The sequence below is a fragment of the Coenobita brevimanus genome, chromosome 21 (genome assembly GCF_032717465.1).
Source record: "Coenobita brevimanus isolate Jiangsu-jjx chromosome 21, ASM3271746v2, whole genome shotgun sequence".
Taxonomy (NCBI): Eukaryota; Metazoa; Arthropoda; class Malacostraca; order Decapoda; family Coenobitidae; genus Coenobita; species Coenobita brevimanus.
The window spans coordinates 1557461-1585274 of record NC_136974.1 but is presented as its reverse complement, the minus strand read 5'-3'; the positions used below and the strand labels follow the sequence as shown (position 1 = coordinate 1585274).

Sequence of the window (27814 nt, the reverse complement as noted above, 5' to 3'; positions counted from 1 at the left end):
TCTCAAAATAGAAGTATAATAAATAATAATTTATCTGAATAACTACAAGAACTTATAAATAACTTTTGTGTCTGAAGTGCACTAAAAACCCCACTCTTTCCAATAATATCATAGGTATTATCACACTTTCTATTCACTCATCCAATCCTTTACTACGCCATCAGGAACCCAGAGGAAAGATGCTACGCTACCCAGTCTAGACAAAGGTGAGTGAACAATCACTTTTCCATGAAGTGTATTAAAAAAGCAAAACACAAAACTCAAACCACCCCTTGAATATAAACTTAATGGGCCACATCTGGTTGGAGTTCTTTAACTCATTAGACTACAAGGGGTCCATTTGGTCATATACTTAACCCCCCAAATATAAGACAGTTTTCTGAGCAATTACAATATCTATATATTGATCAACACCCAACTGAGTTTCTACAAGGTGGCTCATGAAAATAAATGCATCCAAGCCTCAATGCCAACACTCACCACCACCCTGCCCAGTCACTTTAAGCCTCCCTCATTTACTTTCAGTTTTTTAGTTTGACGGTGGGTGAAACGGAAGTTATATACAATATATAAAAAAATTTAACATTTCATATTTACAATATGATGACTTCGTTGAGAGAGATGCTGCCAGGCTTTTTAACACAAGTTCCTGAAACTTCATCCATCCACTACCCAACCCCCAATCGGACTTCATCCAGGGTGGGGGACATAAGCTTCACCAGGTACAATGGTTCACGGCCACTGCTGAACCCTTCACTCCCATTATATATTTTTTAATGGACTCCTGTTACTTTCACATGATGACATTCAATATAGGAAAGGCATTTCATACTGATGGCATTAAAGAAATATGAATAAAGTCAATTATTGCAAATGTAAAGGTGCAAACATGTCTTTGTGTTTGTTAATTCCTTTGGAAGAACTGGCACTTCTAAGAATCAAAAGACCAGATTAATATCAATACTACAAAGCTGACTGTCGTCTGAATAAAGCAACAATAAAACAGAAAAAATGTCATCTGACTAAATGATTCAAAGGATATTTGGCTACCAAGACTCAGGTGATGTTAAACCTTGGTCTGAGTTGATTAACACACACTCATGACCAAAACATCTAAAATCCAATACATTCACCAAGACTCAGACTAAAACAAGTGAAAATATTTAAAATCCAGAACTGGTCAAGCATTCTGATCATATCCCTTACTATATCAGAAAATTATGACCACTGTAATTTATGCTGCTCTTGTTGTCATCAGCATTATCACCATCTCTAATGCCTTGCTCCCTCCTGGTAACCCCTGAACAGGGGGTGGCCATGAGTGAAGTGCCTCTAGGTTACCTTACCCTCACACACCTTTCTTACTCTCTCAAACACTCCTCTTCCTTTTCCTACTCGTTCTGTAATGTACCATTCCATTCTTCCACACCACAAAAGGTCTGCCTCTGTCAACACTGACCTCTGTATCACTTTCACATATTTTCTCCGGCAACTGATCTACTGTATATGGATTCTTCAAACATGTCCATGCCACCTCAGTGTGTTTCTCTTTATCCATTCAACAATTCCACACCTCATGTTGTATGGAATATCAATATATACCAAGAATTATCTATTGGCATGGAACCCAATGTTGACTCTGTCTGTATCTCCTTCATTCTGATGACATATCTTGCTTTATCTTTGCTATCTCCAGACAATTTTACTCACGTTAAGCTTTTACAAATTGTACAGTTAGATACAGCCTTCACTACCCTCTTCACTGCAGATGTCTCCTCTTAGCTACATAAAATCAACTAGTGGTAACAAAAAAAAAATTATCCTTGGAATGAAAGTCAAGTTATTCACATGCCTATCCACTGGTATATACTATAAGTAAAAAGAAAAACTGAACATTTTCAAACTTGTGCTATTGCCTATCATATCAATTTCAAGTAAAATGTGTGAGTGTCACCAACTCTGTAACTAAGTAACTGACATGTGCTACCCCCCAGAAAATTAACAACTATTCGTAAATAAGATATAAATATTGCTTGTATAAAACGCAATTATACATATCCATTGCAATCAACAGAGTGTAAGTATAACTGGACAACTCTGTACTAAAAACTCACTCTGATATCGCTTACACCTTTGGTAGTTTGTTAATTACTAAAATATATCAACTGGTAATTTGCAACATCATTCTTGTCACAATTACTATTCCAACCAGTACTAATACATGACAATATAATGAATTAATATCATATAATCAGATACTGTATATTTTTCCCCAAGTTATCACTGGAATTAGTTGCATAAAAATCCTTTACTCTGTACTGGTAAAAAAAAAAAAAAAAGTATTCGCACATAACCTAATATCATGTGAGCTGTTAATGAGTGCTTGGTGGAGAGAGAGAGAGAGAGAGACTGTTGATAGGTATAGAATGTTACAGGCAAAATCTGACTGAAATACAGAGCTGCACAAAACAGTTCAGCACAGCTACCATGAGCTTTTGGAGGCACACTAAATTGGGGCACTGTGCAGGACTGATTAATAGAAAATGTAAATTATTTTCAAGGTATCTTAACCTCTTCTGGCAAGTAATGGAATTAGACCATTAATTTACCATAATACAGGTGTATAAAAATTCTAGGGGTTAGTTGACATGGCAAGTGCCTAGCTCTGAACAGCAGCTGGCACTCCATTGGCTGACACTGCTGGAGTTTTTACTCCTTCCTGCACTGCAACTGGCTGGTTCTCAGAAGCATGGCGGGAATGGAGTGTTGACGTGTTGGAGGAGGAGCGGGAGTGAGAGGGAGAGGAGGCATTGGGGGTAACTGGGGTCTGGATGGAGGGAGCTGGTGGTAGTTTGGTCTCCGTTCGAGTTGGGGCTGTTCCGTGTCGGATCTGTAAAAAGAAATAAAAAGACTGATTCATAGTATCTACTTTGTTCCTCTCTCATTTGCCAGCTATTTTCCTAACTTTACCACTGGATGTTATGGCTTTGGTACTTCTTTTTATATACAGTGTAGCTGACTTTCATTCCTTGGTATATCTTCTCCCTGCTATTCTTCCTTCCCTAATCAATCTTCTCATCCTTACCAATGTATATATTTTCCCCACAGCTTCAACTACAACACTGTACATACTCCCAGCCCTGATCTCTCGTGCTTCCGTTATAGGCCTCCATTTTTTTCCCAAGCAATTTTAACTTGTGGATGGGCAGATGTGTTCCAAAGGTGAATTACATCAAGTAGCAGGATCCACAAACCAATACTATGGTACAATATGTGTCTGACCGTAAGGGAGTTAAACACTATGTTTTACATGTGGATGGTCAATAATTTCCTGCAGTTGAAAAAAAGGGCAATCTGAAGTATGTGCTTCATATGAGGATTCTGACAATCTTTCATGATGCAGGATATTCAATTACTATAGTCTACCTAGAGGACATTCATTCACACTTGTCTATCTACAGGACATTCATTCACACTTGTCTATCTACAGGACATTCATTTACACTTGTCTATTTGTCTACCTGCAGGGCATTCTTCACAACTGTCTGATGTATCTATCTTTCCATCAACCAAACTTTTGTTGCCTCATCAGAAGCATACAGGTCCAGGACTATGCTACTTCACCTAGACATTTAAAGGGGGGAATGGTATGTCATCTGTTTCCAGCTCAATCATGTGAGAAATGAACCTTAATTTCCTTTCAGATTATCACATCCACTTGGAGTACGTCAACCCATTAGACCACCAGGCATCCACTGGGTTATGTGGTTATCACCCAACACAGTAAACTGTTTCCTGGGCTACAAGCAACCATGTGGCTTGTCAATGAGAGTAAATTATCTCATGGTATCACGTCAACTCAGTGAACAGTGAGCACCCCCAAGTGACTTACAATAATTCCCACAACTGTACCACATCTAAATTAGGTAAGTTCAGCTACAGGTATCACACTGCCACCAACCATTCCTGTGTGTCCCACTGTAAACCTAATCCAGTGCCTGGACATCCCTCACCTGCATGTGGTACCGGTAAATGTTCTCGGTGCTCTCCAACACTCCTGCAGTGAGGTCTAGAGTACGGCCCTTGATGCCCTGGGTTGGGGGTGGGGAGAACCAATTGTAAACAGACCCAACAATGGGCACATGACGCAGTATCCCCTCCTGCCACAGTCTCTCTTCATTCTCCCGCCTTAGGTCCTCCGTTGCTGCCTCAATGCCTGTAGGGTGACACCATGGAAGTTATAAGACATACTGAATGGGTATACAAAATGGCTATAAAGTGTGGGGTAATGGTTAACAAATATATGAACTAGTCAATACTAAGCAATAAACTGGGAATATGGTATGATGTTAAAAGATTAAAATGCTTCAGAAAGAAACCTGTTAATCTACCCATCTGCCCAACACCTTCATATATCTTTTAATAGTAGTGATCATGACACAATATCCTCCACCATGAACTAAACAAAATTTAATAAAGACATCCCCCTCATCAGCATCATCTGAACCCTTTTTCCCACCAAGAGTCTGGATGAAGTACGGTTCAGAATCTGGAAAGAGAAAGCAGAAACGAGGAAGACTGTCAACAACATACCCACTGACATTGGCCAAACATTAAATCATACATCATTCACGTCCCCTGAAATGCTACCGAGGAGTCTACATGTGGTGGCGCTGTGCATCCTGGGTGGAGCAGCTGTGGTGTCCACCCAGGAGCAAAACCTACTCGTACTTCCCTGCATCTTGTCATGGGAAGGACTCTGGTCTGATCCTGAGGAGGTGTTGTCTACACTATGGAGGAATCTGATACCTCCTGTGAATGTACTATACTGTACATGGAGAATGACCTCACAGAAGCAGCTGCTTGCCTGTGGTTGATGGGTCTGCTAAGCCACAGACTGAGGTTAGGCAGGAACAACAACAAATGAAGCCCACCAGAATCCTTGCTCCATGTCACAAGCCTCAACATTCTGCTTTTTTTTTTTTTTTTTTTTTTTTTTTTTTTTTTTTTTGATGCCCTTCACCTGTACCTCTTGGTCATTCAGGTTTAAAAGGGGTACTAAACCCCTGTCACATGCTTCTCTGAACATATTATATCTATCTACCTGCCTATCTATCATATTCCTTATCAACCATTAACCAGTTATAATTTACTAACCCACATGGTAACTGACCTACACTTTCAAGACACTAACCAACCAGTCTCTATCAGTAACCATTCCACCAAACACCCACAACCCAGCACTCACCTTTCCTGACGATATCAGTCATCTGGTCAATGATACGTGAAGATCGCTCAACTTCTTTACCGGTGGAAAGGACAAGGGATAGTAACTCTGAGAGGTCAGTGTCTGCCGTAACCATACCAAACCTCACACAGTTCAGGCCATCACTACCTTCACCTAACAATGGATAAAAAACAAAAATATTACTAGTAAAGGGAAATATTTGTACCAAAGTATTACCTTCACCCCAACCTTGTTTCCAATTTTCACATTAGATAAGGAGAGCCATCTTTTACATGACAGGTAGCAAAGGTGAAGTAGTCCCACCTCAGACCAACCCCCACCAGCTTCACAGGAATTGAGATACTTGCACACCAAATGATGGAGGGTTGACTCATCACATCCTTATACTAAAGCTTCACTACTACCTTATTATAGTTTATCATTATCATCTTGAGTCTTTTTCTCACCAAATGATGGGGTACACATAGTAAATAAAAAATGGTAAGTATCCACTATAAAAAAAAAAATAAATAAAAAAATAAAAATAATAATAATAATAATAATAATACATTAACCAAGTCTCAATAATTTATACTTGTTTAACATGCAGTAGTCAGGCTTGGAATTAAGTGTCGAGAGTCCAACACAACATTTTTATATTATCAAAAGTAGTAAAGAAGAGTAGGTGGGGCACTCACCATCCACTCACTTTATGCAGTGCTGCTCTCAAGTGACTGCCCTTTCCTTTCTTCCTCTTCTGTATTTCTTTCCTTCATTTTTTCCTCTACCTTCTGTCTACTGGTGACTCTACAGTGAGTGAGAAGCCAAATGGTTTCCTGTGGACCAGGAAACCATCTACTACACTCGGTGGTAACCATATAACCAAATTATGGTGCCTGGTGGTTTAGTGGGTAATTAAGGCACTCCAATCAGATCGAGCTGGTGCAGGTTTATATCCAAGGAGTGGTTGAGGTTTACTGCTCACATAATGCCACTCAGGGTTGAGTCAGGACCAACTTGCCTAGCCCAGGGCTCCTATACTCCTCATGGGGTAACACACGATTAGATGATGTATCATGTATGTATGTATGACATCAATAGGCAGTGCTATAAGAGCAAAAGGAACAGCAAGTGCTGGCATTTCCTACACTCATCATTTCAACCCACCATACTCTCTTTAATTCCTTTTCCTCCAATCAGTCCTCATATGTGCAGCTTCACCTACCTACTGCATCATAAACTCTATCATAGTTGGGATGATTGAAGTATTCTAATCCTGCTCATTCCAGACAATGTTATTCAGCTGAAAGTAAGTCACAATCAGCTGTGTTAATATTTTCACCATTAACATTTTCAAGGTTGGGAACGCACTAGTATTATATTCCTGCTCATGCAGTGTGGTTTGATTCAGTTGAACATGTCACAGAAGCCAGAGTGTTAACTTACCCAGTGAAAAGGCAGAATCTGTGGCCTTCAACTGTGAGACAAGGTGAACATTGAGGGCATTGATGTCTGCTTTGCTGGCCTGAGTGGATGGGTCTTGATGTGCCCACAACTCTGCCATGTACCTCACCCCACCCAACCCTGCCCACCCAGGGATATCCACTAGTTTAAGGTTCGGTGCCGATGCCACAAGCTCTGTGAATGTCTTGCGCTGTTCTACTGTTGCATTTAGAATGTCCTGTGTGAGGGAAACATACTGTAAGGGCATTTTACCAATATAATTATATGAACTGACTAATACGTTAATACCAGTGAAAGAATAAATGCTTCAAAATTCTATACTAATGGAGAAAAGACATCCATTCCCATATTATCTGTTGTGAAGGGAAGGGCTCAGGGCTATGCAACCACAGTTAACAACATTTGGATAGGTGACCAACATAGGTAGCAGTGCATCATCATCATCATCATCCTGTTTTTTTCCACTCAGCAATAAATATGGGAAACTTATGCTGCTGTCTCTTGGAAATTTAAATTTTGAATAAATACACTGTACAAAGCACATGAACTTTGCTCTAACTGGCAAAACATCATAACACTCCACATTAAGAAGTTACTGTAGGAGTACATTGACAGCACGTCTGAGCAGTGTACAATTATTAAGGGGGAAAAAAAAATGTTGTTGTTGCCGCTACTGAGTAATCCAGATCTGTCTGGCTGAGCAGACCCGTCCACCACAGACAAGCAAATGCCCCTGCAGGGCTGTCCTGTGCAGTGAATCAATGTTCCCTTGTGGCAGACAGTACCTCACCACAGTGAGGCATGAGGATGGGTGTACATTCGTTTCCCAAATGGATGCTGCATTTGCATCCCTCCATCCAGTTAACAGGGGCACCATAGTAGGCTCCACATTACCTAGTCATTTGGTTATATGGTTACCATCCAGCACTGTATATGGCTTCCTCGGTTACAGGAAACCACAAGGCTTGTTACTCAGTGTAGAGCCAATTGAAGTGGAAAGAACAATAAGAAAAACTGACAGGAAGGATGGAAGAAATAGCAAGAGAGGAGGGCAGACACAGATAATAATGATAAAGGTGAAGGAAGAAGCAGGCAGCACAGCACTGAGTGAGTGGATGATGGTCACTACCATGTACTGACACAGACTATCTATCTATCTATCTATTGCCAGACGCCTCAATCCAGTTTGGGGTGGCCACAAACAAATTGCCTCCACGTCACCCTGCCCCCCGCCATTTCACTGCCCTGCTCCCAACTCACACCCCCCTCTCTCATATACCTCTCCACCCCATCCCTCCATCTCATCCTCAGCCTCACCCTCCCTCTCCCCCCCTCCACCTCACTCACATACACTCTCTTCATCAGTCTTTCACCCTCCATCCTCTCCACATGGCCAAACCACCTCAGTGCATTCCTCCTAACGCTTCCTATCACATCCACATCCACACCACAATGCTCCTTTATATCTTCATTTGTCAGCCTGTCTCTCCATGTGACTCCACAGGCTCCTCTTAAATAACTCATTTCCACTGCTCTCACTCTAGACTTGTGTCCTTCCAAAAATGTCCAAGCTTCACTTAAATCTGGCATTGGGTTACCACATCAACTTAGGAAATAATGAGTAACAATAGGATACTACACTTTTATAAGTAATTACAACCACAACACAATTGCAATTATGTGTTCTTCACTGTCTTAATACCTCATGATAAAATGATGGGGTACTCTAACTACAGTATATTAATACCTTAACAGCACCACTGCGATATTATTCACATTATTTTCTCTTCTATCAAGTTGTGTATAATGCATGATTATTTAGGCCCACTGCAAGCCACAGACACTGGCATGTTTGCCAAGCTTAAAAAATACCAGTAACACTGATAAGACAGTTCATTCATTTGCCTGCCCTGCTCTGCCTTGCAAGCAGATTAAGCTAGGACTCCATAGTCCATCTCTGTATCTTCCCTACTCTACCCTAGCAAATAAAAATACAGCATGTTACAACATTTTGGCCCATTCTCCCAGGGTGAGAAATGACATCAGTTATAATCCTGTAGTCTAAAATCCATAGTCTGTCCTCTGTGCTTTAATTCTTCCCCTCTCAGCCTGCCCACTCTCCCACATTGTGCTGACCTACTTTGGCCATGTCATGAGCAAACCTTCACTTCACTATTCTTTTATGGCTTACCAGTTGGTGATGGAGTGAGTGCAGGAGGTGGTCAAGGTCTGTGCGTGTGAGATGGTGTGTGTCTGGGGCTTCAAGTGGACTCCATCGCAGAACCAGACCTGCTGATTCCAACTGCACCAACTCCAATGCCACACTTCCAACATCACGCCTTACTACCTGGCCCAGCTGCAACCATGGAGAAAGTCATGAATTATTATTTCATCATGATAAATTCACCATCACCATCATGCTGACCTTCTTTCCCACCTGATGACAGAGTACAACAGAGTCCAGACAAAACTAAAACACCTATACTAAAGCTATGCATTGTGGATATTGTAACGTTGTGGGTGACTTGTATGAGTATTTTGATGGGAAGGCAACTGATCCACAGGGCCAAGAGAAACTAGAATCACAAGAGAAATTACTTGCTCCCAAAGTACATATCCATAACATTCAAGCCATCAACAGTCCCAGCTAACATAGCAATCAAAAACCATCCACACAATATGATTTACCAGATTATATCACTCCCAACAATTATGGGGTTTCGTAATTCTACTGACTGTCATATTAAAAAAGTTGTTTAAGCCCTACAGCACAAAAAATACCTTATACACCACAAAGTTACTGGTATGCTTCTAAGAACCAGCTTTAGTAATACAGTAAAAACATGAATTTGACTTGAATATCAGACAAGAAATACAGCAGCATAACTAGCCTGAAATATTACCATCCATGTATTTCAGCTTCCTGTTATTACTTTTATATTAGCTGACCCCTCCCTGTACTTTCTTTTAAAATCTGTCTTATGCAATTCAAACTTATGTATGAATATATATGGCACTTATGAAAGAGACTGAACAAAAAATCCTTGCATGTATGTACGAGGGCTAATGTCCCAGTACTTATATTGTTAAAAACTTTAAAATACTCACCATCTGGCCAGATACCACAGCTATCCAGTCAGACAGCAAAATTTTTCCATTATAAAACTGCACAATACTGTATACCTGGTGCATCCCTAATGTTAATATAAAACTCTAACTACAGGTATTTATGTATAAGGTCAGAACCATTTAGTAAACATCAAGAGTATACATGGAAACTAAATCATACAACATACACGGTGCATCCTTTAGCAAACATCAATGGTCTGGCTTCATTACCAAATGGACACCTACCAGTGACACGCACAACGTTCGCACACACACATACACACACACACACACATTCACTCCCTAATAACATCCTGCTGCTGTACACACCCAGGAGTTGAGGTTGTCATAGTATTCAGAGTTCTTGCTGTTAGGGTTACCTTCCTCCACATACTGGAACACCACAGATCCACTCACTGTCTCCAGGAGTTGCTGTAGAGAAAATAAAATAAATCATTATGTGGAAATGTGTAAGATAAACTTGGTTATACTTGGAGAACAAGCTGAAGAAGTGTATACCATCATGACAAAGGAGAGGCATGGTTGGAGGACAGACTAGGAAACAAGAGATTATTGAGGCATACTTTTAAAAGTTCATACAAAAAGTAGTAGTACTAGTTTCAGGCCTCAACATTATATTTCTCCACCTAAGTATGAGCAATACCATGATTCAGGCCTTACTACTACTGTCTGCCCTTACCATTAGCTTACTATGTTTCAAATCTACAGTAACAAAAAGTATAATATTTCAAACCTCAGTGTTATATCATCATCATCGTGACCCACCGAAGGACATGGTAAGGTAGGAGCTAGAAACAAGCAAAGATAAAGTATGGAAGTGGGAAATCTATCAACAACCTACCCAGTGAAATGAGTCAATCATTCACACATCATTCAAGATCTATCCACTCAACATCCAAGCTCCCATAATCCTGGCTCCACCTCACACATCAAACTATTTGCACATGTTTTTTGTATTTTTCTCTATGGATAAGCTTCACATACACCCACCAAAGTCAGTCCACTGACTGTCAAGTTAAAATGGGATGCGTAAACCTTGTAATCTGGATGTGAATCCAGGAGACTGAAGGAAAATGGCCACTTCAGCCAGTGACCTCCAGAGATCTTTTGTTGTGGCTACGTTGAAGTAATGCCTGACCTGTGATAGTGAGGTGCATGAAGTCAGGGTGCTGTGTAGGACTGCATTGCAGTTCAGCCATATCAGACTACTTGTCAGCTATTCTGTGTTGGTATTGGAGCCAAGAAGGGTTGGTTATGACAGAATAAGTAACACAGTATGTAATATTACCTGTATATGGTAAGGAGATGCATGACTGCATGTATTATCAAAAAATTGAGTGGGTTTCTCAGACATCTACTCACCACAGGCAATGATTACCCATCAATGACATGCAAGCAACCATTATTTATTATCTACGTGTACAGTATTACACTTCTGACTATTATTATCATTATTATTAAAGGGACCAACTGCCAAGCCCTGGGCTCCTACGCTCCTCAATGGGACAATGTAGGATTGGATGATGGATGGATGGATTATTAACAGGCTGATGATGATAACTGGCTGTCAATAATCAGCCTACAGTAATGGCAGGAGATTCACCATTGTGCTGATTGGTTTGTTGACTAGATCCTGGATAGTCACCACCTTGTCCTCATCTGGGGGGGCAGGGCTCTGAAAAGGGGAATTTGTTGTATAAAACATTTGCAGTATTTTCCAATAGCTGTGAATATCATATCACATATTACAGCTACACAAAATCTTACAAGAAGAAAATTCATCATTCATTCATTCATTGCCAGACGCCATGTATCCCAAACGGGGTGGCCGAGGGCTTAGAGTTAATTGTTTTACAGGGAGGGGCACTAATCCTCCACCAACCCCACTTGACACGTACGAAGAAGAAAATTAAACACTAATTATCTACAAGAAATAATCGGCAAAAGTTTAAAGTAATAAATTTCTTTAACCTGTAAGTTGGCATAATAATGGTGGAACAGCATCCACAAACTTTGACATGCCAGGGGGACCTAGAACTACAAATATCCATAGACTGGGAATTTATCATAGGCTTATTATGTGTGTAATGCTGCTCAAGCAAAGGTTACCAGTTGACTGAAAATCTGCATCCACAATCTGTGGCACAATTGGCATTAGGAAGACTCTGGGAGGAATGTAAGTTATTGCCTAACAGGGGCTAAAGGTGATAAGTAATTCCTGAGGATGATGAAGTTTACTAGCAGGTGTGTTGACTTTCGGTCATTTTCTTATCTGATACACTGTTTAGTTATACCCAACTCCTTTCTTGAGGGGGCAAGAGAGGGAGGTTGAAGAGGTGTTGTCATAAATGAGGGTGCAGGTGTTTCAGATCCAAAAATGGCTCACCATAATGTACAGCACTATAAAACTGGTGTCAATGGCGAGATGTATGCAGTACGCTGGTCATTTTCAAAGAGATTGTGGAGGGGATGCTGGGGCCTGGAATCTTACAAATCAATTGATCTGGCCTTAAGATTACTGCACATGTTAAGCTGCACAACTAAAAGCAGCCCAGTTATTGAGGTATGGCATCCACAAGCAGTGATGTGTGGCAACAGAATGCCGCTAAAATCACAGCAGCCATACTGCTAGGGGATACAGTCATTCCTAACATACACAGTTGAACTGGATACCTATGTCATTATAAGACTGAAACTTGCAATCAAAATATAACACATACTCCCACAAAAATATCAACCCCTTACAGGATTATGGCATCTGGGTATAAACACAGACAGAAACCAACTGTGACCTCAACTCACCAACAGCCGTATCCTCTTTAGATTGGCAAGGTGCAGCTGGAGGTACTGGCTTAGCTCAAACGCATGTTGCAATCTTGACACCACTCCACTCTGTCCAAGGGTCTGTAAGAGAAATAAATTAATGGTTCAGTGTGGGTACAAAATATGGTAATAAATCATCCACCTAACTCACACAATCCAAGACTATGTAGAGAATAACACTGCAAATTATAATCATCATCATCCTGACTTTCCCAACTACGAATGGAGATGAGGGAGAATCCAGTAAACAATGACAGAAAGCACAAGAGAGAGAAATATTGAGCATATTGCTAGGGACATAATTTACTGTTTATAGGGAAACATAATGCATCAGTTATTACATGCCTAACATACGTGTGGAACAAATTACCATGAGTGCAGTCCAGAGGGGTAGGCATGAGAGGCGCACATGAAGACTGAGTGCTGTGAGCCCGGCTGCATGCACTGCTGATGCCTCTTGAGCCTTGTATAAGGTCTGTGGTTTACACTAGTTAAGGATTTGCATCATTATAGCCAAAAGTTTCTTGTCACAATGCTTAAGCCTTTGGTCATGCTACATTTACCAGTACAGTGTATTTTTCAGCTAACAACAGATGATATTCATCTTAGAGAAACCTACCACAGTCAAAAGACACAAAATCTTACTGTATGTTTTCTGCTGGTAGGTGGAGGTGCTCACCATCCACTCACTCATTGTAGTGCTGCTTTGGGTGTCTACCCTTTCCTCTCTTCCTTCCCTTCTCTTCTGTCTCTTTCCTTCACTCTTTCCTCTGCCTTCAGGTGACTTTACACTCCCTCTTCTGTCTTTCTTTCCTTCATTCTTTCCTCTTCCTTCTGCCTATGGGTGACTCTACGCTGAGTGACAAGCCAAATGGTTTCATGTACACCAGGAAACCATTTACAATGCTGGTGGTAACCATATAACCAAATTATGGCACGTGGTGGTTTAGTGGGTATTTAAGGTGCTCCAATTGGATTAAGCCTGTGTAGGGTTTATAACCAAGGGATAGTTGGGGTTTATTGCCCACGTAATGCCACTCAGGGACAAGTGAGGCTGGTCACTTTCATCTTAAATGTCAGGACCAACTTGCCTAGCCATGGGCTCCTACATTCCTCATGGGGCAACATAGGATTGGATGATGGATGGATGAATTATCCATTTTACTTATTACTAATTTCACAACACTAAATACATGTCACCAATCCCTCCTAGTTGCTGAGATATGGTTCATCCTTGTGGGCTGGTTTTACTAAAAGGATACCACATAGGGCAGTGAAGGGATGCCCAGCCACAGGGACAGTGGCAGGGTCATGCTGTCACACACTCGGGCAGGCTGGTGGAAGGATAGGCATTGATTTCAGTACCTCAATAACAAAAGCAATGGATTAAAAACACTACCTGCAAGTTCCAACATACTCCCTTTGATATATAGCAGCCCAAAGCTAAGACTACTATAGTTCAATACAATTAAAATATACAGCCTATATCCCTGGTAACATTACCTGAGAAGGTATCCTATAACCTGCTGAACATTTTAGCCTACACACATAAGGAACATGTCTATCATTTTGACTGTTTCTTGCTTTAAACCATTAAGCCACAAATATTCACAGGTAAGGAATAATAGTTAATATCATTTTTCTTGAGACAGCATACTGCAATATGTATTTCTCAGATACTGACTGGTATTGTTAACTAAAGCCTTACTTCCTTTTAGGAACTCCCATCACTGATGGTCGTGACAAAAGAGCCTCCAGACTTTTCAGATCTCATCTGCCTCTCACCACTACACTGTTCCACTCTCTTCATCCATACAACATATAAGGCACTTCCCACTTAGAGGGTCACAAATAATGCCCCAGATGAAACTTAAGTTTTACAGGATAATTTTACAGGACAACTTTTCACACAGGCTCTTTCAATGGCAGACATCTCAAATACTTTTCCTCTCTCAACATTATTACCCCCAGTCTCATTTTCAAGGACTTTCATTGATACTCTATTATGTGCATGCACTGACTATATCTAGACCCTAAAGCAACCCCATTTTCTTCACTCCAAATATGGGATTCATAAATTTTTTTATTGTAGTACTTCCACCACCCATTCTGCTTTGCCTGCAGTTGTTCTGATGAGTAACTTCTACAAACTATAAATTAGATTCTCTGCTCCTCAATGTCCTTAGTATCACTCACATATGAGTGATGGCTGCAGGATATTTTTACAAAGGGTTCGAGTCTTCTAACAAAGTACTATTTCATCATCCTAAAATCCACTTCTAAATGAAGGGATTACCACAAGTTGCACACCATATCAAGTACTGACCAGGTTGGGAGTGTTCGGGAGTGTGAGTGCAGCCAGTGCATGACCCTCAGCATGGAGCCAGGCATCATGCAGGTTACATACTTCCAACACCCGACTCACGTTGTCAACACCACCCACTGCACCTCCACCTGAAGGGGTCAAGTGCACTCTAGGATCACGCAGGTAATGGACTGAGGAACAGAAAGTTTTACTACATGCTTGTGGACTTACAGCAGGTGTCTGATGGAGTACTCAGGGTGGTGGGAAAACAGGCTATGAAGTATATACTGGTGCATGCAGAAAAATGGATTGTCTGGTTGATGATGAAGCTGTACTGGGGGGCAACTATGTCCAAGTCAATAGGTGAGGAATTAAATGAGAAATTCTTGTTCAAGGGTTCAGTTGCTGTTTATCCTGGCACTTGAGGCAGTCAAGAAAATTCAAAACTCTAAAGTGGGATACCTTAGGAGCTTTAGTCGGCTGGCAATTTAATTCCGATTGTTGAACAAATGCAGGAGGCTAGAGAGAAGTTCATGTGGTGAAGGGATGGAGTGAAAGCACAGGGACTGAAAGTTTTTACAATATCGGTAAAACAAAGGTCTAGTCAGCAGGTATGAGGTCGGTAATGTCATGGAACAAGGTGTGTGGCCTTGTGATGTGTATTAAGTTGGGAGGAGTTCTATTCTGTGTACAATTTGCAATTTATGGGGTTCAAAAGAGATGTGGGAGGTAGACTGCAAAATGAGAAATTCTCAGCATGCTGTATGGAGGTGTGTTTGGACAGCTGATGACAGAATCCACTGGAAAACAGGTCTGTGAGTTACAGTTGCTTGGAAAGTGCACAGTTCTACTACCTGGGGAACATGCCAAGTGCAGGAGTGGCACAGCCTAATTCAGCTGCTAGACAGAAACACATGGAAGGAGTTTAGAGAAGTGTATGAATCCCTGAGTCAGAGGATGAACTGGTGGCATTGAGTCAGAGGATGAACTGGTGGCATAACATTAATTAGATTGGTAAATACAGAGGCTGTCTGATAGGATCTGATAGTCTCACTAATCCTTTATGTAACAAGTAACACATGTACATTAATGATTTAGTATTTTTAATGTTTCGATCCTCAACATGGCAGCTGTAACGTGTAGTTCTGATAAGATCCAGTTTCCTACTGTCTCCATTATGTAATGAACAGTCTTGAAATCAACATTAAAGACAACAACAAAACAGCATTAATGATGGAGAGGCACATAGCTCTGATCATGTGTTTCATAATCAACTGAATATTTTGCAACAAACACTTATTTACAAACTTATTACACATGGTCATATATGTCAGATTACTGTTCTTAAACATCACTAATCATAAAGTGAAGTGAGGAGAGAGAATAATGTTTACATGTTCCCTTCTGACACATTTGATTTCTGCATTTGCACCTGCCATATGTCCAGACTCACTACTCTCCACCTACCTGTATTAGCAATGACCAGGAATGGCCTCTTGTGGGCAGCAGCATCTTCAGCCATCATGCGGGAGAGAGCAGCTGTGTCCATGCAGGCCCCACTCGCCGCACCTAAGCCTCCTTCATCACAGCACGGCACAACACGTACACACACTGACCCCAGGCCTAGCTGTGGATATAAGTGGAGAGCTTTACAGTACAATAGTACATCCATTCATCCGTCATCCAATCCTACGCTGCCCCATGAGATGCATAAGAGCCCGGGGATAGGCAAGTTGGTCCTGACATTTAAGATGAGAGTAAAACACAAAATAGTACAATAATGCAACACATTCTGACAATCAATTTATCATTAAAGCTGAATTTTACTGACGGCTGGATCACAATACATAGTTACGGTTAACTCACAGGACATCGAAACAAAGTGAAAAAAAAACATCACTATCATGCATACTACAGTATGCCCAACCCCCACTCCACGGTACCAACTGAGGATGCATCCATGCTCTGATTAATACTGTTTATCTAATTTGATCAACAGGTGCTGATATAAGTTAAATTTGATGGCAGGTAGCACGTTAGAATATAAAAGCATACAGTAAGCTTTAATAGGTATACGGATACAGACCCTGTAACTTCAAATATACCTTACACTCCAGTGGGAAATATATGTTCACATTATAACAATTCTCGTAACCCAAGACACAGACACATCAACAGTGCATGGAATGTATGGGACAACCCCACAGAGGCAGCTGCATACCAGTGGTTGATGAAGCTGCTTGGCCAGACTGACTAGGGTTAACCAACAACAACAATGACACCAATTCAAACCCTGATTCTCATAAATAAACAGAGTGGGTGGAGTCTAGAAGTACAAAGAGGATAGTACAAAAGCAAAAATAACTATCAAGAGAGTTGTAACTGAAATGAACCATATCCTGTATCTATGAACTCCTCATTCATGCCTTCACACAGGTAAAAAAACACCTACCATTGTAGCGAGGTGCTGAGGCAATCCAGGCCTGACGGTGGCAGCTGTGTAAATGACAGGTGGCCGGGTGTAGAGTGCATGGTAGCCCTCCTGACCATAGCGGGGATAGCGTGTGTGAAGCAGCATTCGACTCACTCTCACCACACCTTCACGTACATCCTCATGGATGTAGGCAGTTGACTCAAAATACCTTAAAATGGATGGCAATAAAGCTTAGGAAAGAGAATGAAGGTGGAAATCAAAAGGATTAACAGAGAATGAGAACCAGCAATATGGAGAGAGGTAAAGAGATTTGGAGGAGGAGTGTCAGAGAGATTAAGAGAGACAGTGAATGTCAAAGATATTACAAGAGAGAGTGAGTCAATGAAATTAAGAGAAAGAGAGTCCACAACATTATGAGAGAGTGAGAGCCAAAGACATCTGGAGCAAAAATCTCGAGTCAAAAAGATTGAGTGAAAGCAAGAGTGAGAGAAAATGGACTGGTGGGGGAAAGGGGGGTACATGAGGAGAATGAATGAAAAACCCTCCCACATCACATCCTTATAAATATAGACGGTGGACTCGAAAGTAATATGAGGAGTGTCACACAAGTTAGGGGCTACGTTTTTGTCTGTCAAGGAGCCTCTGCAGTACCTCTTCCTTACCAGTTTATTTCTGTATCTGGCACACTAATATACTGTCAATATGAATTCTAGTTTGATATAAAAAATGATATATGAATTATACAAGAGAATAATGAGGTGAAGTAAGTAAAATAACAAATTAACAAAGAGGTGCCAGACAACCTAATGCAGCACATGGACAAAAATAAAAGCCTGGGAGAGACAGTGGGAGAGAAAAATACAAAGGCACAGGCAGTCTTCATTATAATATGCAAGACACGTTCTAAAATCTCAACTGTTTCAATACAACTGGTACTGTATACTGGGGGGAACTGGAAAATCACCTTTAGTGGAAGCAATGGAACTTTATTTTCTTTTTATTAAATAAGCACTTAATAGAAAAAAAAATTCATAAAAGGGTGATATAAAATGAGGACTTACTGCAGGAGAGGCAGGTGGGTAAGCAATGGAAATGAATAAAAAATACTGCAGTACCAGTACTCTACATGCTAATATAAAAGGGTGTATAGGAAAAGAAGGAAGAACTAAAGTGGTTGCAAAGAGTGACATACAAAGGTATATGTGAATGTAAGGCTGAGTGGGAGGGGGTATGCATGGAGGTATGGCATTAATTAAGAACATTAAGTAACTGATTCATTTTGAAAGTGGATAACAAAGGATGGGAGGGAAAAACAGGAAAGAGTTTAAGCTCTTAATTCCTCTAACATTTTGAGCTATACAAAACTCATATTTAGAGGTGATCTGTATAACTGCAACTGTCTAAGGAATAAACTTATTGTGAAGATATGCAATCAATTACGTAAAAAAACATGCATTATTACAGAAGATAATTCAGATAATGAAGCACTGAGAAAACATTCTACTTGAAACTGATGCCACTGTCTCCCTAGATCCATCCTCCTCCACTACAAACTCTGACCCAGTTGCAATCACATATGTATACTGTACCGCATAATACAATGTCATTATGTACAAAACAGTTGTTCTTAATATATTTATTTCTTAAAACTTCATGGATAAAATATATTTTCACTTTTGTGGTAAGCATGGTTAAGCTAGTAAGAAATGTGGCATGTGGCACCTGAAGAGGCGAGAGACCCATAGGCAGGAGTCTGACATTAAGCGTGTGGCTAGACGGCGGAGGTGCTGAGGGTCCAGGGTGGTGACCAGCGCTGCCAGGAGGTGCGAGGTGGCTGCCAGCCGACCCTCGGTATCACACGGACCAGGACCATAGCTCACCTCTGGCTCCTCCTCGTCATATGTCATCAAGTCCTGTGGGACAAGAGTTTACTGTGCTTTGAAAAAGCTCTGTTAATGTCATCAATGTGAAAGTTCTGCCTAAACCTGAAGGAAACTGAGCTGTGGCTCACATTCCATGGGCTAAAGAATGTGGCAAAAACTAACGGAGTATCATGTCCTATGTAAAAATGATGCATGGACTGTCATAGTAAACTGATACCCCTCTATAACTAATGAACTGAATTAAACAACTGGTGAATCAGATAAGAGTCAGACTCAAATCCAGGTGTCTACAGCTATTAAACAAATGACAGTGCCATATCACAGGCTACTCATCCAAGTTCAGAAATAAACATTAATAAAAAGAAAGAAAAAAAAATTAAATCCCACAAAACATTACAGCACTGTGCTTAACAAGTAAGATTAACAGTGAACAAATACATACAATTACTAAAAAAAAAGAATATAATACTGTAACATGTATGGAATATACCCTTTTAAACTCTGTACAATCAGTAACATTTACAAGCAACACTATACATTACCTGCAAAAGCTTCATGGTGTTCGGTATGTCTGTGGGTTGGTGAGGCAGGGGGCGGGGGCTGCGGTCCTGAGGGGAGAGGGGTTCGGCAGGACACGCCAGAGCACTTAGGACCTCTGAGGTGAATGTTGCCAGTGATCCAAATACATCTTCCTCCTCTTCCTCTTCCTCTTCTTCCCCTCCCCCTCCATAATCCCCCTCCCTATTTTGTTCTTCAGTAGTGCCTTCCTCTTTCTCCTCCTCCCCACCTCCTCCTTTTCCTTCCACTCCCTCCTCTTTCTTCCCTGATTCCTCTTGTACTTCTTGATTGCTCTCTTTGGCTTTCTGATCAGCATTCTTCTGTGCTTCCTCTTCCTTTCCCTCATTGGAGCTGTCAAATATATTGATGCACTCAGTTCTCATGTTATTACTGCTAACAAACCTTTAATACTACCAACACCACAACTATCTTCATCCCAAGTCAAATTCTCACCTACAAAGAGGTAAGGTAGGATCCACAAAGAAAGAATGAGTAATATGAGAACTATCAACAGTATGCCCAGTGACAAAGGCCACCAAACCATCCACATATTCAGTCCTTTAAAATCTGACTGCACCTCAAAGAATCATTACCCACACATATTCATTTTTATTTTACTCTAAAGATGCCCTTCACACGAGCCTATTATATAATACTTCAATCAACATCCAGGAAGAAGAAGATGAAAAAAAAAAAAAAAAAAAAAAAATGTGCCTCTCAGTACTGTTCATAATGTATCCGTCCATTTCATTCCCTTGAAATTTTTTAGTTTCATCATTTTTCCACACCTCTGTCTCACTCATTCACCATATTCATCCTCCTTTTTGTACCGCCATTCAAAGCACCTCCTCCAACTTTCAAACTCACTCACATAGGGGTACATCCTATCCACCACCATATTTATAACAATTCTCTCTCGACATGGCCATACAATCTGAAAACAACTGTCTTATGCCACATCCTTTACAAATCTCAGTGTTTCCATCCTCAGTAACTCACACATACAAATTCTTAACAATTAATTTCCACTGCTTTTACTCTCAACTTTCCACACCCACGTATTACCAAATTATCTCCCTGTTAACTCTTTCGTTAGGTTTCCCATTACAAGCACTGTATTTACTCCTTACCAGGGGTGTTCTATAACTAAACCTTCCCTACCTCTCTAATTACAGGGTGTATAAACAATAATCAGCACAACATTCTCCACCTAAAACAACTTGAAATATGTGCATATTCAGCTGATACATTAATAATAATGCAATCCTGTCTGCTGCTCATTCATCAACAAATCACTCTCTCTCTCTACTCATCTCATAATATGCTTAAACCTGACCTTACATATGTAATACCTTCCCACAATGCCACCTCACAATGATTCTCTCTCTCTCTCTCTCTCTCTCTGTTGCCAGACACCTTCATCCCCTCAGGGATGACCACAAACAAATCACCCCGACATCACTCTCTGCCTTTTAGCTGCCTTACCTCCAACTCATTTCCCCCTCTCTCATATATATCTCTCCACTCCAATCCTCCATCTCATCCACAGTCTCCCTTTCCACCTTAATCACATACAGTACACTCTTCCAAGTCAGTTTCTCATTCTCCATGCTCTTCACATGGCCAAACCATCTCAAGGTATTTCCTTAACACTTTCAATCACATCCACATCAATATCAAAATACTCTTGGACTTCCTCATTTGTCTGTCTGTACCTCCATGTAATTCCACAAGCTACTCTCACATGATACCAATTTAAAAGAACAACATTAAGCTTTTCAGTTTAAACCAATTCAAAATTACCTCCCTGCTGAATCCTTGTTTGTTTCCATGTCACCAGGCTTTGCAGCTGTGTCTGTAGCTACACTCTCTGTTGCAACCGTGCCCTCTTCTCTGGCCTCCTGTGAATTGAATAACTTATGAGATACAGTGCAGGTTCCATATAAAGTGTGTGTGTGTGTGTGTGTGTGTGTGTGTGTGTGTGTTAGATAGATAAACAGACAGATAAGATAAATATTGTACAAGATATAGACAGTACAGATAGATGGATATACTGGATGGATAGATAGATAATAAACAGACAGACAGACAGAGGTGTAGGTAGGGAGATACTGTAAAAGGCAAAGATGAACATTTTGATTTAGCCCAACACATTTTGGCTTCCATCATTAAGCCCTTCTCATCTACATGGAAAAAAGGGCATCTTGTAATTACAGTACAGTACAGTATATTAATCAAATGTACAATAAATTAACAAGAACATGCAAGGCCGTGCACACAGGGGGGGTTAACCACCCTTTTGGAAAGAATGAAAAACTTGAATGAAGATAATACTAAAAATGCAACTCATTAATTAAATCCTGTTAAGAATGTTACAAGATAGAAAATTAACAGAAAATGAGTTAAAAGTTCTATAAAATATAAGAAAGAATGAATGGGAGAATTCACAAACTCCCAAAAGTTGCCAATCTTCACCTGATAATTTGAAAAATGAAAAGCAGTCAACTAAACTATTGTTCTGTGTTTCCTTTATCACTTTGTTCATATGTATAATTTTATGAACATATTTAATCAACAAAATGAGGAAAAGAAGCTTACTCAGGACCAACTTGCCTAGCCCCGAGCTCCTATGCTCCTCGTGGGGCAACACAGTACAGTGGAACCTCGGTCCTCGAACGTCTCACATGTCGAACAAATCGGACCTCGACCAAAAAATTCAAGAAATTTTTGCTCCAGAGGTCGACCAAAATATCGGACCTCGACCAACCCGAACGTAGCCGAACGAAGGGAAGCTGGCCGACCGACAGTCATGCGTCCACCTTTGTTGTTCGTCAACGTGGTTGTCCTGCTGTGCTGCACATTTTTCTTGATTCAGTGCAGTACTAGCCCCTAATAATGGCTCCAAAGAAAGCAAGTTCATCCAGTACCGCTACTGGTAGTGAAAAGAGGAAAGTAGTGCAGAAAATAATTGAAGTGGAAAAATTATTGCTTATCTTCATCAATGAGAAACAGTTAGCAGGAGACAGTGTTAGTGAGGATTTAATTTGTGAAAAGGCAAGAGAAATATAGTCACCTCGTAAAGGAAAGCACTGGTACCAGTACTGAAACTTAAATAGGTAAGCATCTGGGGTCTTGGAACGGATTAAAATGATTTACATTATTTCTTATGGGGAAAATTAGTTCGGTCCTCGACCAATTCGGTCCTGGAAGAGCCTTCCAGAACGGATTGTGTTCGAGGACCGAGGTTCTACTGTATATGTAAGGGAATAAAAAGTGGAAAATCATCCATTCAGAATCATAGTTTATTATATTTAATTCCTTCACTTGTTCTGGTCAACCCTATCTACCCCTTTTGTGCAAATATTTCTACCATACATAGTGGATAATGCTGGACACATCTTTTTTAAAGTTTACTAATGGAACCCTAAATAATGGAAGCCTAAGGTTTGGACTCAAAAGCCATATATAAACAAAACACCAGTCATTTCTAACATAAATGAACATCATATTTACACACACACACACACACACACACACACACACACACACACACACACACACACACACACACACAAGAAAAATCTAGGATTTATGGCAAATACTTTTGATGTAGTGCTGTCTACTTCTTCCTTCACTTTTATCATTTTTTTCTGTATCTGCCCTCCCCTCTTCCTATTTTTCCCCAACTTTCCTGTCACTTCTTATTACTCTTCTTTCCTTTTCAGGTGGCTTTACTAAGAGTTACAAGCCCAACGTTTTTCTTCAAACCTGGAAACCATTTACAACACTGAGAGTAACCATATGAACAAACCATACATGTTCCCTAAGTGTCAATAAGTGGGTTGGTGGAGGGTTAGTGCCCCTCTCCATAAAACAACTAACTGAAACAAAAACAGCCACCCCTTCCGAGATTATGGCGTCTGGCTAAGTATAGACAGATGAGTGCCAGTATGGGCTGTAACTCAATTTGCAGTAGGCTACCAGTAATGATATACACGTTTCCTCTCACTCATTTTTTCAATCAAATTTGTTTCTATCAACTTTTCTGCCACTTTTATTTGACATTGTTTTCTACTGCAAGTGACACCTAAATTGGGGCTTCACCCCTCACCCCCCCCAGATTAGTCCTATCAGGTTTCTGGGCCAGGCACATTATGTCTGTGCTAGAGTCAGCCACTCTCAAGCTGACCCACATCTTTGTAGTCCAATATTTTTCTTAGATCCCTCTGTGTAAATACACTTTTCATTATAAGATGTTGATTTTGGTGTCATTTTAAAGCTGAATAGTTGTATTTTATCGTAGTATGTTCAAAAAAGGAGAACAAAGAAAATAAAATGTCAAAATGCCTTTTTGAAGTTAGGCGAAAACCAAAAATTTTATACTTTGCTGCAAAAAAAAAAAACTAATAAAGATATGTAAATCTGGTTTAAACCAAGCAAAACTACAATAAATTAGCTTTACAATAATATACAGATTATGGTAATTTTTGCATTTTATTGTGCAGTAAGGCCAAAGGAAAGAGATGCACAATTTTATTTTAGTCTCTGCTGCATATTCACTTCACAATCGGTTTCTTTCATTGGTCAGTGTAAATACACTTTTTTATGATCAAAATCGTCATCGGAATCTCAAAGGGTTAATAATCTATAACAAATCTGTGAAGGAAACAGAACAGATGAAAAGTAATTTGTACTGATGAATACAGTACTACTTACTGGAAGCAAAAATTTATCAATGTCTTCTAAAAGTGATTGTCAACAAAGACCACATTTTTATCTTACTTTGTCTACAGCATCCCATGAGTGATAAAGCTGGGTAGTGATGGGTTAATAACAAGTGTACAGTATGTAGTTGCCTGTCAAATAATGCAAGCGAAATGGACTTTACTTCTTAACTGTGGTGCACTGCTAGGAGGTGAATGAAAGTTGTCTGGCATTAACTGGGGGAAAAAAAAAAAAAAAAAAAAAAAAATCAATTTTGGTTCAAGACATTAATCAAAAGTTTGTAATCATCTTTCCATGACAGGTTTTTCTTACCTGAATATATTATCTGCTGTAAAAAAAAAGTAGGGTAAATGTTTAGAAAACAATAAAACAGAATTCCAAAGAAATAATAACGCGATTACAGTAATTTGTTGCACAGTTCTAAGTCAACTTTTTTCTGTGACATTTCGTCAACAGATATACAGTAACTGACATTGTGGGGTCTTTACTGTGTCATTTGGCTTTGTAAACATTAACATTAATCTACGGTACTTTTTCTTCTGTGGTGAAAATAAATGACTGAATATCAAGCCATTTTAGGCATTAACCTGCCAAAATGCCACTTAAACTAACCTAGCTCTGTGCCACTCAGGGCAAACTGAGACCATTTTCGAATCTTATCCTTAGTCGTTGGCGAAGTCTATCTTTACTCTGATTTCAAATTTGAAAACATGAGACAGACCCACTTCTGGCTCTCTGATTAGTTGAATCAGATCAATAATGCACCAGTGAAAACAAAAGCATACCACCTACAGCCATAAAGCACCACTAAAACAAAAATGCAATGCTTTTAATAGGCAAAACGTTAGCAAATTGCCAATACTGACACACAGTAAAGACATAAACAATATCTAGTTTAATTTGTAGGAGAAACGTCACAAAAGAAAATGTAAAACTGTGCAATGTATTGATTCACATTAATATTTCTCAGGAATCTGGTGTCAAGGTTTTGTAAACATTATCCTACTGTACAATGGATCCATGGGCTTATGAGCAGTCAGGTGAAAAATAATATTGTGGTATTTGTAAACTTGGATGCATTCATGGCCATCATGGTACCTCCATGTACAGTTGTGGTAGTAGGAATGGCAGCTGCTCTGACCCCAGGTGAATCCTGAGGACAGCATGCTAGTTGCCTTCCTCCTCCAATCCACCATCCTCCTTTCAGGGGCTAGGGAAGGAGCTGACTTGGAACATTTGTATAACTGGGCAGTGGAGTTGCATGGCTCTATCAGAGCACCCTTCTCCAACACCAAAGTCAGGTGTAAATATCCACAGCCTGATAAATCCTTACCACAAAGTACACACAATAATAAAAACATCAACGTCCATCAAGTTTTCGTTTATTCACAAATACAAGGCGTTCCCTTAGTATACTCCACCGCCATGGGCCAATATAACTTACCGTCATCCTTATTCATACAGAAACACGGGACCAGTTGCTGTTAATAGTGTCAAATGTGAGTACCGGTGCAGACAACTGACAGTCCAGCGATCCACGTAAACAACTTCTGACGTCACCACAACAAACTCCAATTCTGCCAACTACCTCCATTTACAGACATTACCAGCTCACCTCCGCCTTGCTGTCTTCCTTTTTCTCCGCCATGAAGCTGCTACACTCAGAGAAACGTGAAAAATCCGCGATATTTCCTCTTAACACACAATATACTCGGCCTCCCTCCCCACTCTCGTGATGTTGCGTGGCAAGACTAGAAATACTTCATGCAGGAATGGTTACGGAAAAACATCCACCAATCACCAATTCTGAGGATGTGCCATGATAGAATTCTACTCAATTTATATCTCTAGATATACGCATCCTTACCACACGAAAACAATTCTTGGCTTGACGTTACTTCCTCTCTTCTGTGAAAAGTATCAAATGATATCCTTATCACTTCCTCGCCGACATCTAAACATTCAACGTCATTGCCCGCGAGGTATAAAAATTTCTTGGTTATTTTTTTCTTCGTTTCTATTTCCATTCAGTTTAACTTAGCATAACTTACGGTAAATATTCATTTGCATTGATTTCCTCTTGCTCTTTGCTTCTGCTTCTGTCTGTCTTCACTAACGATCATATTTCTTTCACTGTCATTCATCTTATTTGCTCAAATTGCACACCATTCCCCTTCCTCCATTTTCCATAACAGATAATCTTACTGTACTTTTCAGTTTATATTCTCTTCCTGTATAAATGGTAGAATGAGTGGTTTTATGAACTGAAGGAAAGGTACATCACTCCCCCCCCCCATACCCTACATTTGTGAAACAGTACTAGGCTAAGCACATTTATCACTCACTTTATACACTTCAGATGCATCATTTCAATACTTCCTGATGTTAAAATTTCCAAAAGTTGGACAAGCAATTCAACATGTCAAGCTGTCAAAATCTTAGTAACCCCTCATGCTTCATTGTACTTTTTTGAAGATGCACTTCACAAATAGGCCTACCTGTTGGACAGAATCACTTCATTGACTATCAGTCAGGTACCTGATAATTATTAGAATGATTGTCCGATTGGATGGTATAGTGTTATAAGTAGGTGCAACCCTCTCATCCATCCAACCCTGCTTTATACATTTTGGTCCTTTGTCAGTTCTTTAGCTTTCTCAGAAGTTATAAACAAACATCAAGGAGTTATATCTCAACCAGTTAACATACACACTATTGTTCTCTGTACACCATGCATTTTAAAATAAGCAGTTTTGTTGTTTGGGGAACGTGTTGTGTGCTGGAGCTGGTTTTGTGGCTAGGGTGGGGGAGTTGTTGGAGGAAATTTGGGGGGCTGTTGCCTCTCCTAGTACTGAGAGGGTTCTTCCTCTGTGCTGCAGGATCTTTGTATTCACCATGTTTGGACTGTGGTGCTATGTGGTGATGGGACCTGGGCAGTGGGAGAAGGGGATAATTGTGAGCTCAAATGTGCAGAAATGATAATGGTAGGATGGATGTGTGGTGCATCCTTTCATGTGGGGCCTGGGATTGCAGTTTGAGAGTTAAGAGGAGGGATGGGACTCAAATGTATTGATGTTGTGATGAGGACGGGTGGATTGAGGTGGTTTCGGCATGTTGGGAGGATGGAAGAGGGTGGGGTTGTGAGAGGCAGACTAAGGGAGACCTGGGACAAGGTTAAGGAGTGTACCCTCAGGGATAGGGGATTGAATAAGGAGCCTACAAGAGATCAAGCAGCGTGGAGAGTCACCATTAGGTGATCAAGGCCA

At 40.3% G+C, this 27814-nt stretch overlaps 1 protein-coding gene across 1 annotated transcript; it reads right to left on the bottom strand.

Annotated features, from left to right (window-relative positions):
• Positions 1 to 2402: 2402 nt before the first annotated feature.
• Positions 2403 to 26285, bottom strand: LOC145392054 (pyridoxal-dependent decarboxylase domain-containing protein 1). The gene is made up of 17 exons (XM_080266511.1): positions 26164 to 26285; positions 21627 to 21724; positions 19808 to 20174; positions 19105 to 19295; positions 17401 to 17590; positions 16416 to 16575; positions 14970 to 15097; positions 13906 to 13977; positions 13014 to 13118; positions 12623 to 12724; positions 11424 to 11495; positions 10130 to 10231; positions 8883 to 9047; positions 6674 to 6908; positions 5249 to 5401; positions 4014 to 4216; positions 2403 to 2890 (listed from the first exon to the last, which is right to left on the bottom strand). The coding sequence occupies exons 1-17, from the start codon at positions 26194 to 26196 to the stop codon at positions 2660 to 2662; spliced, it is 2607 nt and encodes an 868-aa protein (XP_080122637.1). The 5' UTR covers positions 26197 to 26285; the 3' UTR covers positions 2403 to 2659.
• Between the last annotated feature and the right edge of the window lie 1529 nt (positions 26286 to 27814).

What these genes read in the sequence shown, in the direction of transcription:
- LOC145392054 (XM_080266511.1), bottom strand. Translation starts at nt 26,196, where the DNA reads ATGGCGGAGAAAAAGGAAGACAGCAAGGCGGAG. An exon ending in TCCCTTCACTGCCCTATGTG is followed by an intron (nt 13,119 to 13,905) that starts GTATCCTTTTAG and finishes TGTAAACCACAG; the next exon opens with ACCTTATACAAGGCTCAAGA. An exon ending in CCCTCTGGACTGCACTCATG is followed by an intron (nt 12,725 to 13,013) that starts GTAATTTGTTCC and finishes TTTCTCTTACAG; the next exon opens with ACCCTTGGACAGAGTGGAGT.